This window comes from Panicum hallii, chromosome 9 (genome assembly GCF_002211085.1).
Source record: "Panicum hallii strain FIL2 chromosome 9, PHallii_v3.1, whole genome shotgun sequence".
NCBI classification, from domain to species: Eukaryota; Viridiplantae; Streptophyta; class Magnoliopsida; order Poales; family Poaceae; genus Panicum; species Panicum hallii.
Window position 1 is genome coordinate 69,898,125 of NC_038050.1, and position 13,224 is coordinate 69,911,348.

Consider the following 13,224-nt stretch of genomic DNA (forward strand, 5'->3'; position numbering starts at 1 on the left):
GAGGTACGGTGAGCGCGAAGTGTGGTGCTTGCTTGAGTAATTGGTGGGGTTGGCAAGCGCGGCGTGTCGATCAGCTAGCTAGTGTGCGTCGACGGTGATGGATCGGAGGCCGAGGGATCGGAGAACTAGAGCAGGTGCTAGGGCTCTGTAAGCTATGGCTGTGTGAGAGGGGCAGGGCATGGAGCCCCGGTATTTATAGGCGCTGCTGCCACGCTAGCGAGCTGGCCTGAGGGCTTCAGCTGTTGAGCAGCATGTGAGCTTCCATCACGTATCATAGAAAACGGAGGGAAACGCTGCAAGAGAAAAATCGCATAGAAAAACTGAAGAGGAGAGCAGGTGGGCCATGCATGCACACTAAGTCACCAACAACAATATGCTATAGTATAGGCATCACCCGGGGGGTGTACTACACTGGTGACTTAGGCAGCCCATACATGCACCGACTCTGTATAAGACAGTAATTAATACTCTTGTTAATCTCATCTTAACTTTTTTTTGTATATTGATCTGTGGTTAACAAAAAGTCTAATGTACAAACTGTTAATGTCGTTTTCAACTGGGTCGGGGCAGCGGCAGACCTAGTCATATATTTTTACTGGCTTGTGTTGAGCATGGTGGTGGATTCATGAATCTGACACGGGAACGATGACCTCGTCCTTGTTCAAGGCAGGGGCTCTTCCTGATCTCGAGAGAACTTGAACGTAGCTTTGGACCGGAGAAAAATAGAGGAGGCAGCAGTGACAGTACATGCTTGGGCATTTTTGGTTGCAAGACTATGGCTATATCTTGTTTGTCCCCTCGTGAAATAGACCGTCATGCTTCCATGCTTCTTGTCCTCTTGTCTGGCCGCGCCATGGCCGGTCGCATCACTGCATCATCGATCACTGGCCAGAAGCTAATGCATGCTGACTATTCTTTCCTTGTCACCGCGCTCGGTATGGAAGCAAGAAAAACCAAGCAATGTTGACAGAGGCCTGAGAAACATTCCCATTGTTTTCGCTGCACTTTTGCATACATCCTATCCGTTTCAAAATGAAAGATACCCAAGTTTATATCCTGCCTTATGGTATTTAATTAGAAGAAAAGAGTAGTAAGCTGGTTTAATCAGTTTGCTCCTTATGTCATGAGTGTCTGGCCATGCATGGTTACTTCGATTTTTTTTTTGGTGCTGAAAAACTAGCTTAGATTATTTTTTTTCAGCACAGATAATGATTATGTGGTCCAATTATTTGAACCTGATTTCAGACAGGGAGAGCAACAGTCCCTATCATGCATCTCCCAAATTTATATATGAGCCTCCACTGCAATTTCTGTACGTACGACATGGAGTTATTAACGCCCATAATTGTGTTTTATCATTGGTGCATTATTTCTGGTCCATCTATCTACGTACAGTTTGTATGTATGCGCACTTATGAACTCGAGAAACCAAGACTAGCCATAGGGCTGACCTTGAAACATGCACCGTACGTACCCATCAGCTAGCGGCCAGTCGTATAACTAACAGCACAAAAAATATTGAGTAGGTTGATCAGCAACACGTATGTATCAAATGAATATTCCATCTGAACTTTCGTTGAAGACCCCGATTTTTAATTAAGAGATCTTATTTTTTCTTAGGTTTGACCTCCGCGTAGACCATATAATTAACCTAATCATCCGGGGGTCGTGTGTGTATATCTAATCTGCCTTCGTAGATATGCTGCATCCATCACAGATTCACAGTAGGCAGTGTAGCGTATACTAGTATCTTGGGCCACATGCATGGCTGACACCAAGAAACATCCTCCACATGGCCCGGTTCCATTGGTTACACACACACATGCTTGCACTGCAGAAGTGCAGAGAGGTTAGGTCTAGGGATTAGTATAAATAATCAAGCTTATTCGGTATACTAATGATTTGAACACTGTACTCCGGATTCCGTACAGTTTCCACGAAGGTTGATCTACTTTTCATGCCCTTTTCCCATGAAATGAGTTAGATGTGCGAGAAATGGGTTAATTTGTTTTCTTGCCCCAGAGTTGACAGAGACAGTTCTTGGACCATTAGCTAGAAAATGAACAGCCTAAACTCGCGAAAATTCAGAGTATTACTCTAAGGAGTTCTAGAGAGAATAATGGGGTACCTGCTATACATGCTACTAGCTTGTTGAAATTCAAATTGACCATTGAATTTCAACAGACGAGCGTACAGACAATATTGATTTTGATGTAAGCAACTCGTGCATGTGCGTATGCGTTCCATGCTACCTGCATGCACTCGATCCTTGACTGCTCATATAAGCAAATTAGTTGGTTGGCTCGCACTAGTTTAATCTCGGTGAATTACCATTAAACTTAGAGTGAATTTCGCTTACATTTCTTCTAAACATACATCATCTTATTTCTTCTTTTTTTTGAGAGAGGCTTATGTGCATCATTCTTCGCAGTAAATGTTCAGAGCTTTCTACATTGAATTCTCCATGCATTTGCATACTCGTCATTCGTCAATATTCTTTCAACTGACATATCTGAAGAGTAGACAGATCGACCGAAAAAAATGCTAGAGCATGCATATCCATGCATGCACAATAATATTTTATCTAGCTTATATTAGCTTGTGATTTTTCAACTTGGAACATTGAACAATGACATGCATGGATTCGGTAGAAAACTTTGAACGAAGTCTTACGGACCATACTGGACCCTTGGACCGTAGAATGAAAGGGAACACGAAAGACAGACATGCATTGCATGCTAGGACGTGGATCAAGTAAAAGTACTTGCAGCTGACTAATACTAGCTACATGTGTGTGTACGCTGTGCTCGTATTTTCTCTGAGATTTCCTGGCAGTTTTGCTTTTGTCTGAAGATGTGGTGATCTCATCACTCAGTTCTGCAGAAGCTGCATTCTACATGCTTGATTGGTCTTCATAACAGAATAATAAGCTGGTTACGTACCATTTTGGCAATAAACTATACGCATGACCGAAACAGCTCGCTTTCTCTCTAGCTACGCCGCGCCGCACAAGGTTTCAGAGAGTTTGAGGCGGTCAGCTGGTCAAGTGTCTGTGGTTGCCTGGTTGGTACCTGGTAGCCTATACTATATAGCTTGACCAACATTCAATTCAGCAGTCTCCAGCTGTGGCAATGTCCATCGGCCGACCGATAGAGTGGTTTCTGGCTTTCTGCAGCACCACGAACATTATTGTTTTGGTACCTGCAATGCGAGACACTTGTACATACAGTTCCATATTTGGGCCCTGTGCTCCATGATTGTTGATTGCGAATGCCATGTGGTGTTGACTTGGTGTATGCAGACGACTCTGGAGACAGGTCAGAGCAGGCCATGTTATGCTCATCAGTTGGTCATAATATTTGGTACTATTTCATTTGGCATGACTTGCAACTTCGTACTTAGTACCATCATGGTAGCTCTGATTAAGAAAAAGAGGAAAAGGGAATTGAGATGGCTCATAAGAGTTCTTTAGTCTTCTAGCTAGAGGAGGAAGAAAGATACTGTTGGGCTAGCTGAAAGCGGAGAATACCTAACCGAGGCCCATAACCTTGCCCGATTTAGGCCCATGCACCCTGTGCCGAAGTATCAGGAGCTCAGTACAATTATGTTGAGAAGCGTACATGTACTGTGTATGTACACTTACTCCGTGACGAGATCAAGTAAGAAAAATGGACAGACAACTCCATGTCCTTGCAGCTGCAGCTGAGCTGCGAAACTTCCCTCGTTCAGAGATCGATCATGCGGCCGGTGACGACCATTCCACATTCTATCTCCGTTCCTTGAATTGCTTTCTTTTCGCCAAAGACAAGACATGAAAATAGTCGATCGATTTGCATTGGTGTCAACTCAAAGATCAAAAAAATCTTGTCCCTCTGATGGTGTTTTATAGCCGCATCCGTGCTTCGAGGCACGCGCACGGCAATTGCTCGGCGGCGACCGGCCGGCCGGCCGGCGGTGGGTGTCGGATCGGTGCCCGGCGCGAGTTGTCTGAGATACACGGGCCTTCCCGTTTCAGCCCCGCATGCGTGCCAGCGGATCCACCTGGCTAGATCTTGGCTGGCGGCGGCGGTGGCCCAGGCCCGACGCGGCGGTGGTCCGGCGGTACGTCGCCGAAGATTTTGGCCCCGCCGGGCGGTGGACATGTTGCATGATGGCACGCGCGTCAACAACACGGTAGTACACCGCTGAGTCCACGGATTGACCGGCTTTGATTTGTTTGGGTGCGACGAGGACCGACTGATGCGTCGATCTGTCCTTGGTTGCTGACGTCACTTGCCAGGGCGGTTCGCCGGTTCAGAAGATTTCTAGGATCCTCGGCCATGTGATCGGCGCGGCCTACTCCGCCGTGTTGCTTCCTTGCGCTTTGCGGCGCGGTTCCAATCTCTTGCAGTCTTTCGACCTGGACCTGATGACTGGGTGTGCTACGGGCTTTGCTCTCTGGGCTCCCGTGCGACCGAGCCCGGCCTCCGCCGGCCTGTGGGACCGCGCGCGCTCCCCGAAGCCCAGCGGTCTGCGGCCCGACAGGCAAGGACGCAGAGGGCCCAGCGACGCCCGGGCCATTCGGCCGGCGGCGGCTCATGGGCCCAAAAGAACTTGCTCCCTTACGCGGCTCATGGACCCAGTTGAGCCGGAACCAAAACCACGATGGACAGCCAAACTTTGCTTGCAGGGAGGGGGAGATTGGCAGACCAGGAAACCTATCTATCTTTTGCAACTTACTTTTTAATGTTTGACATTCGTGCAAGTCATCTCTGTCGTTCGATTCGCTAGCGCCCGGCGCTTCGGCTTCTGCCTTCCAGTCTTTTTATTTTTTTTCTCCGTTCTGTCCCGTTATACTCTTCTTCTCCATCCATTTTTCTTTTCGTTTTCTTCCCCAGCTCTCTTAGTGTTCGTTCCGTGGCGTTTTTCAGAGGAGTGCTAAGGTTTCGATGAACCGATGATTTAGGTTCCCCAGATTTTTGTAGTTCTCTTCTGCGTTTTCTCCGTCGTTTGTGGCGGCGTAACCTAGGTTTGGGCGCAGCTGATTTCCCTGCGCAAGTTCGAGGTCGATAGAGTTGTTTTGCTAGTGCTAGCACTTGTTCTTGTGTTCTGATCTTTTGTTTGTTGTTTCCTGTAGATTCTTTGGTGCTTCGTTTTGGCTCATTTCGCTAGTTATGGCCCCAAAGTGGCGAGGAGGTCGACTGGGTTCTACATCAGTTCGATTGGATGGCTGTTCTCCCATCTTAGAAGATTCTGTTGGTACTTCTGTGAGAGTAACAAGGTCTCTCAGTTCTCGTCGTCCTAGCCAATCGTGAGTTGCTGCAGCAACTTCAATTGATGAGGTTTGACTGTGCTACATTTTGTCCTAATTGATGTGAGATTAAGCGACTATTTTATTTGTTTGGTCGATTCATATTTTGGTCATCAGCAATTGTACTGTAACCCAATAGTTTATTTTCAATATTATCCGTTAAACATAATCTGTTCAACACTTCACTTATATAATTTATTTTCAACATTAGACAACAATTTTTAACTTCTGTGCAACATTTGTCAGTAAGGTCTTATGTGATTGTTGCTATATTCCCATTTCAACGTTGCCATATTTTTATTTATTAGCCACTTCATTGTTAGCTGTTAAGTTTTCTTTTCATAATTTTTGTTTTTCTCCATTTGGTTCCAGTCTGATGATTATGGTGATTGTAAGCATATCAAGATGTAGTGGTCTACTGCTCGTGTTTCAAAATTTGTCAAGACTCTTAATTGAAAACAAAAGGATTTCTTAGTGAAGAATGGGTTTGGATTTGTTCTTGACATCAAAAGTTTTAGGTTCCTGTTGGTTTCATTGAGTGGGTAATGTCTAATACTCATGTTACTTCCCATGAGTTCATTTTCGACCAGAAGTGTATTCGTTTCACTAGAGATATGGTTATCAAAGTGTTAGGGGTGCCTTCTGGAACAACTCCAGTTGAAGTTGATAGCTCGGATTTTGAGGTTGAAGCTCTTGTTGAGCAGTACAAGTCTGAATACAAAGCTGGTAAATCATATCCCATTAATAAGTGCATGAATTTGATGCTTAATGAAGAAGATGAACAACTTTTATGAGGCACTTTATGCTATTCCTGATTTCAACTATTTTTATGTCTGGCAAGTCAAATACTTTATGTGTTGTCTCTATTCTTTGATGAGTCTGGAGAGTTTAAGCAAGTGTGACTGGGCTGAAGAGATTTTGCATGTAATTATGCATGGAGTTCGTCGCTTTCATACTTTGAGGGATTGCCTAGGCTGTGCAGTTGCTACGAAAACATTTCTACATGAAGGGATGTCTACCTTTTCTAGCTGTAAGTTTTTTCGTTTATATTCTTTCTATTTTACCTACTTTTTTTGGTTTCCTATTTTTTTTAGATTGTGTATGCAGATTTCTTGGATTTGCCTCAAGGTAGTGCTCATGTTCATGAGCTCAACTACAGTGTTCCAAGAATTTGTCATCTGTCGTCTTCTGATTTTGACTTTGTTATGGAAATAGACAGAAACAATCGTGCTCGGCCTCATTGCTATGGAATACGCCCTGTTAGTTCTAATCTTATTAATATTCAAATTTCTATATCTCTTTTGCTGTTTAATGTTTCTAATTCTTTATTGTTACTTTTTTAGTTCCAAGATATATCTGCAACTCCATACTGCACGATTGAACCAGTTGTGCAAGCAAATTCTAGAATTGTAAGTACTTTTTTCTAGTTCCCATTAAATAGTAATGGACATTGTGAATAATTCTTTGGATTTTGTATTGCTAAGGCTGTGAACATTTCTTCTATTTCAGCATCTTCTTTTGTTCTCCAGAAACTAACAGGAGATGTTTCTTCTTTTGAACTTCTCATAATTTTGTATTCATATCTATTTTGTTTGTTGTTTTGCTAGTTTCTTCATGCTGATGTTCAGCGATTAGCTGATAAGCACAAGCTATCAGTGAAAAATGATATTGGAATTCTGGTTAAAATATTGACTGAAATAAGTGACAATCGTATTACAAGTTGTGCGGTTGATTTCAACAGTGTATACATGTCAAAAATTGCTGAATCTGAACATCTTCAAGCTTCTGCTGCCAATGCCCAAGCAACCCATGTTTCTGATGCTTCACATGTTCTTCCATTTCAAATGCAAATGTTAATTCTGGCAATTCTGCTGGTTATGATATTTCTGGTGCGTCTATGTCTCGTTCTGGCAATTTTCGTGATCGTAGCTATGATCAACCTATTAACGATTCATCTCTGCCATCAGACGGTCCATGTCTTCATCCTCAAGGTACTGGACCAACCCATTATTTTCCTATTAGATCTTCTGCTTTTATTATTCTTGCTACAATGTTTCTAATGTTTCAGATATTCCTTGTATATCAATTTCAAATGTTGCAATGTGATGGTTTTAGTGGTTTGGGTATGCTTGATGGCTCTATCAATGCAAATACAAATGAAGCCTTTTCTCATCCACCTGTTAGTTCTGGTGTTCAAACTGTACCTGTGCCCTCTATTGATGAATTCAATGTATCTGAAGGTACTTTACACACAGATTTTTTTTGCTTATGAAACAAATGAAATTACTGGAGCTTCTTCGGATGCATTTGACAAATTTTTAATTGATTCCAGTGAGCACTCCTTTAATTATTTGAACTTTTTATTGATGTTTTTGTTTATGAAATTTTTCTTAAATCTTTTGAAAAATCTTCTTGCCACAGGTGGAGTTATCCGAGCTGTTTCCTTTGCATCTCCTGTTTGCACTAAGTTCAATGAAAAATCTGATGACCTTGTTCATTCACATCAACCTGTTAGTTCTAATGTTATATGTTATTGTTGAATCCATAAATTGTGACGGTGAATCACTTCAAGAGAAAAATGATATTATGCAAAATATTGTTGCTGCTACTATTGAAGAAGCTGGTAAGTACTACTTTATTGTCATATCTTTTTTTACTGTTATAGCATTAGTATTGAAAGTGTTCCTTTTTTATTCTATAGGTTCTAAGTCTATGGTTCAAGTAGCAAACTCTTTGCTTGATGGTTTACAAATTGATACAACAACTCCGCTTGAAGTTAGGCAGCCTCTATTTGATTCCAACTGTGGTGACAATGAATCTGGTATTGCCATTGCATTGTTCCTAATGTTTCAGATATTCCTTTTACATCACTTTCAAATGTTGCAAGTAGCATTTACTGTTATAGCATTAGTATTGAAATTGTTCCTTTTTTATTCTATAGGTTCTAAGTCTATGGTTCAAGTAGCCAACTCTTTGCTTGATGGTTTACAAATTGATACAATAACTCCACTTGAAGTTAGGCAGCCTCTATTTGATTCCAACTGTGGTGACATTGAATCTGGTATTGCCATTGCAATGGGTTATGCATCCCCCAGTGCTTCCATAGTTGATAGTAAGTTTTTTCTTTTCCCTACTTGTTTCTGCTTGTTTTCTATATTTTTATGTCTTTTTAAATTTTACCTTCATTTACATTGACAATTTTTTTAAGCTCTTCCTCATGATAGAAGTCTTGGTCCTAGTACTATTGATTATAAAATCGCAAGAAAAGAAAAGCAGCAGATCTGTATGATGATGAGATTGCACCACTCATGGTTAAAGTGGATGATTCTGTTCAAGATTTTTATGATAAGTTTGTCTGCAAGAATGGTGTTAGGTATTCAAGAGTCAATAAAAAGTTAGTTTCCATCTCTAACTTCTTCTTTTCTAGGTATATTTTTATTTTAACTGTCTATTTCCTTTACTAACCTATCTTTGTATAAATTGTAGCTCTCCTTTTGTGATTGTTGGTGACCTCCATGTTACCTACAAAGAATTTCAAGAATCTATGAAGAAATATTGTGATATATCAGAGACATTGATGGCAGTTTACTGTGAAGTGTTCAATGGAAGACCTGAGAAATATTTATTTGACAAGGACAATCGGAAGAAAATTTCTTTCTCTCCCTTTTTCACGGTATGTTGTTCCTTCTGTGCATTAGTTTCATTCTTTTTATGCTTTATTAGTTCTTGATATTTATCATTTCTTCTTTTCTGCAGAAAAAATTGTTTGTGACTCCTCTATTCAAATCTTCTGAATGCATTGATGAATTGAAGCAATTGAATAATGTGCTAAATATAAAAAGTGCTGATCTGGTAAATATATTTTCTTTTTTTTCTTTCTGCTATTTTCTTTTCTTTAATTTTACATTATAACAATGTCTAAACTTGATTTAGGTATTTTTCCCTGTCATAATCCAGCGTCATTGGGTTCTTATGTGTCTGAATGTTCTTCATTCAAATTTGAATTTATTTGACTCTCTGAATTTAACATCTCATGAAGATAGTGAGCGGATGCTTAAAAATCATGTAAGACTATATTATTCTTCTCATTCTCTATCATGTCCATTATCATTTCTTTGTTGTTTTATTACTCTGTTTTTTTTTTACTTTTCAGTCAGCTAATTTCTCCACTGCTTGTATTGATGCCAATTTGTTTCCTCCTTGGTTTTCTCAATTTCCTTTCAAGGGTCCTTCTAAATATCCTCAGGAACATATCATGTATGTACCATGACTTGTTGTTTAGTTCAATTTTCAGTTAATTTGTAACATACAGTTGCTCCAATAATTTAAAAGTTTGTATATTAACTTATTATTTGTTAAAATACTGAAATGAAACTAGCAGAGGTCTTAGTGTTGATTGTGGATTCTACTCCATTGCTTATATGGATGCATGGGATGGTTTACATATGAAAGACTTTGATCAGGTTTGCATACTCTGTGCTCAATATTTTTTTATGTACATCACGCTGATGAATATATATTTGTGTGTTCTTATTACCATTGCATACTTTTCTTTTCCAGAAAACTGTGATTGAATACAAAAAGATTGTTGCCTACAAGATTTACCACTCCAAACTCAACAGAATATGTCCTGACAATGATACTGTTCGAGTTTCTCCAAAGCGACAAAAGAAGAACTGATAGTGCTGAAGATGTTCTGTAATTTTAGGGCCACATGATGATCTATGTAAATATATCTCTATATGTAGTTATGGCTAGATGGACAAGTTGTTATGCACTCTTATGGCTAGATGGTGAAGTTGGACAAGTTGTTATGCACCCTTATGGCTAGATTGTGTAGTTTTTATGCACTCTTATGGCTAGATTGTGAACTACGTTTTCACCCATATTTTGACTCGTTGTAGTGGCATATGTTGCGAAATTTTACTGAACTTGAATGAAATGGTCTTGTTTCTTGTTAATTTCTGGATTTTGCCATCCTCATTTAACCTGATTTGATCATATCAGTCAAAGAAAGCTGACCGCTTGCTATATTTATTTCAAATTTTGTCTCCATTGCTTTCAACTTTATTATATGACAATTTCAACATTCACTCAATAATTGTTCAACAATTATGAACATAAAAATCAACAATAAAATAACATTTCTGAATTTTGTCATCCTTAGTTTAACCTGATTTAATCATACTGGTCAAATATAGCTGACTACTTCCTATATTTATTTCAACATTTCTCTCCATTGGTTTCAACTTTATTATATAACAATTTCAACAATCACTCAATCATTGTTCAACACTAAAATAACATTCTAATTGAGTTAGCAATTTTTTCGCTGAATTTCAACTTTTCACTTTGCTTAGTTCAACATATCTAGTAGTTTGGATCAACACTTAAATATTATCAAATTCAACAATATCATTCATCTAGTTTCAACTAATCAGCAATATTTCTTTTGAACATACCATTTTAAACTTATTTTTCAATATTTCTGTGATGTTGTTACAACTTTTTTTAAATAAAACTATTTCAATAATTATTTACTTATTGATCAACATTTCTTACTATCTAGTTCAACTATATTATGTAATCAGTTTTCAACTAAGGTGCAACAATGTTTGAAACATAAGTCAACTTTGCTGTTTAACATTAGCACTTTTTAGCATAATCCATCTAACATTCACTAAAAAAATCAAGAATCATAATTCTTAGCCATTTCAACATTTTCTATGTGTGTTTGTCAACTTTTCGTTTTGCATGTATCAACATTTACAAAAACCCACTTCAACAATATTACCATAGCCATCTCTGCAATACTTTGAAATCTTTGTTTATTTGCTGCACAGCTGCCGTACATCATTGTAATGATATTTTCTGATTTTCTACTTACAGAAGAGTGAAAGAAATTTGTTGATCAATAACAAAACAACACTTAGTAATTATAAATGATATCATAATTCACATAACCAGAATTCACATATATGTAACAGAAATCCATCTTGAGCTTTGCTCCTCTAATACCCTATGCATTTGTCTTACTCATAAAAAAATTGTAATTTTTATAGTAATTTCTGCTATTATTTTAATATTATATTTCTCTGCTACATAAACAAACTCTTCTTTTTACTTGTTTCCAGTTGCTTGCTTTTTCTTTGCCTTCAGTTCTTTCTTCTTCTTCGGCTCCATATTAGGTTCTTGTGCTCCAGCTGCTTATTTTTTCTGTGTGTTGTATTCTTTCTTGTTCTTCTGCTCTACATTATCTTCTGATGGATGTTTTAAATGATTTTCTTTAGTCACAGACTTTCCAGTACTCACAGGTGGATCTTTTAGGCATATTTCTCCTGTTTCTTCTGCATTATCTGCAATCTTTCTTCTTTCTAGAACTTGCTTATGGAATTTCTCTATTTTTTCAAGGAAATCCTTGCTCTCTGATCCACTATTGCCGACATCATTCCATATAGTTGTTACTTTGTTATTCAGCATAGCATATCTTATAGATTTTTGAGCTTTGATGCATCCTGAAGTTTCTGCACACCGCATCTTGTGCTTCTAAAGTTCTTCTTCACTGAATTTTTTTTCCACCTTCTATTTATGCATTTTTCTAGTAGTTCGTTTGTTCCTAACTATGTGAATAACCTTAAAACATGGCAGAGAGTATGCCATTCCTTTTAAGTTTGGTGCACTCACAATTGTACTGTTGAGTGACCTTGTCAACTTCAATACTGAATCTTTTTTTGTAAAACTCTAGATTATCATAGTAACAGTTCTTGATGATTGTGTACTTGTGATCCTTTTATAATCTCTTCAACACAGAATGCACTTGAACTGTAAAAGTTCTGTTTGGAATTTCACAAAAAATATCTCTGTTATATATCTTTGCAGCTGGCCTTTCAATTTTTTACTGTGTGCAGTATGTTGGCTCTTTTATTACACTTGTAAACTTGTTCTCATCTTCTTTTGCTGCACTTGCTTCCTGTATTACTTGGAACTGCCTCTTGAAATTTTCTAATGTGTCTTTGGGGATGACAAAATCTTTGAAATATGAATTTGTGCTCTCACTCCTTGACGTTGACTGAACTAATGGACACAAGACATCTTTAAAATAAATTGGAATCCACATTTTCCTTGAACTATACATTAGCTGCAGGTGTTCATTTTTTATTGCATCATAGTCTTCCAACATTTTCTGCCATCCAGATCCAAATTCTTCAATACTCAGTGAATCATACACTAATTGGTTTAATGTCTTGTCCATTCCCTCTCGATGCTTTTGACTCATAAAGTATCCACATTTCTCTTTTATATTCTTCATTACGTGCCAGATGCACAATCTATGAATTACATCTGTCATAAAGTCTGATATAGCTTTCTTCGTTGCTGCATCTTGATCTGTCATTATTATCTTTGGTTTCTTCCCATTCATAACTTCTACAAATATCCTGAACACCCACTCAAATGTTTCTGTTGCCTGATCTTCAAGTGGAGCACAGCAAAAAATAATGTTACTTCCATGACCATTAATCCCCACTATTGGTGTAAATGGTAAGCTGTACATATTTGTGCTAAATATTGTATCAAAAGAGATAAAAATGCCATATAAATCATAATCCATTTTCCCTCTAGCATCTGTCCAAAAGATACTTCTTATGTGTTGTTTTCATCCACTCTCATTGTGTAATAAAATCCAGGATTTTCCATTTGCACTTTCTTCAAATACTTTACTGTTGCATCAATATCTGAACTTTTTGTCTTAATCTGTGCTTTCTGCTTCAAGTTGTCTAAATTTCTTGTATTGAAGATTATATTTTTGAAGCTGCCCTTTAGTTCTCTGAAAATTGACATCATTTTCATTGGATTTATTCTTGCATCTTGTAAAATTCTATTCCAAGGATCCAAACGGGGCCTAATTGAAAACCATGGTAGAATTTAGTACAACT

General features: G+C 38.5%; 1 protein-coding gene across 7 annotated transcripts; it reads left to right on the forward strand.

Annotated features, from left to right (window-relative positions):
* The first annotated feature begins 4,680 nt into the window (after window positions 1–4,680).
* Window positions 4,681–10,251, forward strand: LOC112877155. 7 transcript variants are annotated; one of them, XM_025941365.1, is made up of 17 exons: window positions 4,681–5,044; window positions 5,117–5,321; window positions 5,663–6,016; window positions 6,132–6,320; window positions 6,398–6,549; window positions 6,634–6,699; window positions 6,898–7,281; window positions 7,712–7,913; window positions 7,992–8,111; window positions 8,232–8,402; window positions 8,499–8,684; window positions 8,777–8,963; window positions 9,047–9,142; window positions 9,224–9,355; window positions 9,444–9,547; window positions 9,672–9,753; window positions 9,851–10,251. In XM_025941365.1, exons 3-12 carry the CDS (start codon window positions 5,836–5,838, stop codon window positions 8,788–8,790), a joined length of 1,665 nt encoding a protein of 554 aa, XP_025797150.1. In that variant the 5' UTR covers window positions 4,681–5,044; window positions 5,117–5,321; window positions 5,663–5,835; the 3' UTR covers window positions 8,791–8,963; window positions 9,047–9,142; window positions 9,224–9,355; window positions 9,444–9,547; window positions 9,672–9,753; window positions 9,851–10,251. The 7 variants fall into 7 exon arrangements, with proteins under 7 accessions (XP_025797150.1, XP_025797152.1, XP_025797153.1 ...); XM_025941367.1 differs by having other exon boundaries at window positions 4,681–5,008; XM_025941368.1 differs by having other exon boundaries at window positions 4,681–4,922.
* Window positions 10,252–13,224: the final 2,973 nt, after the last annotated feature.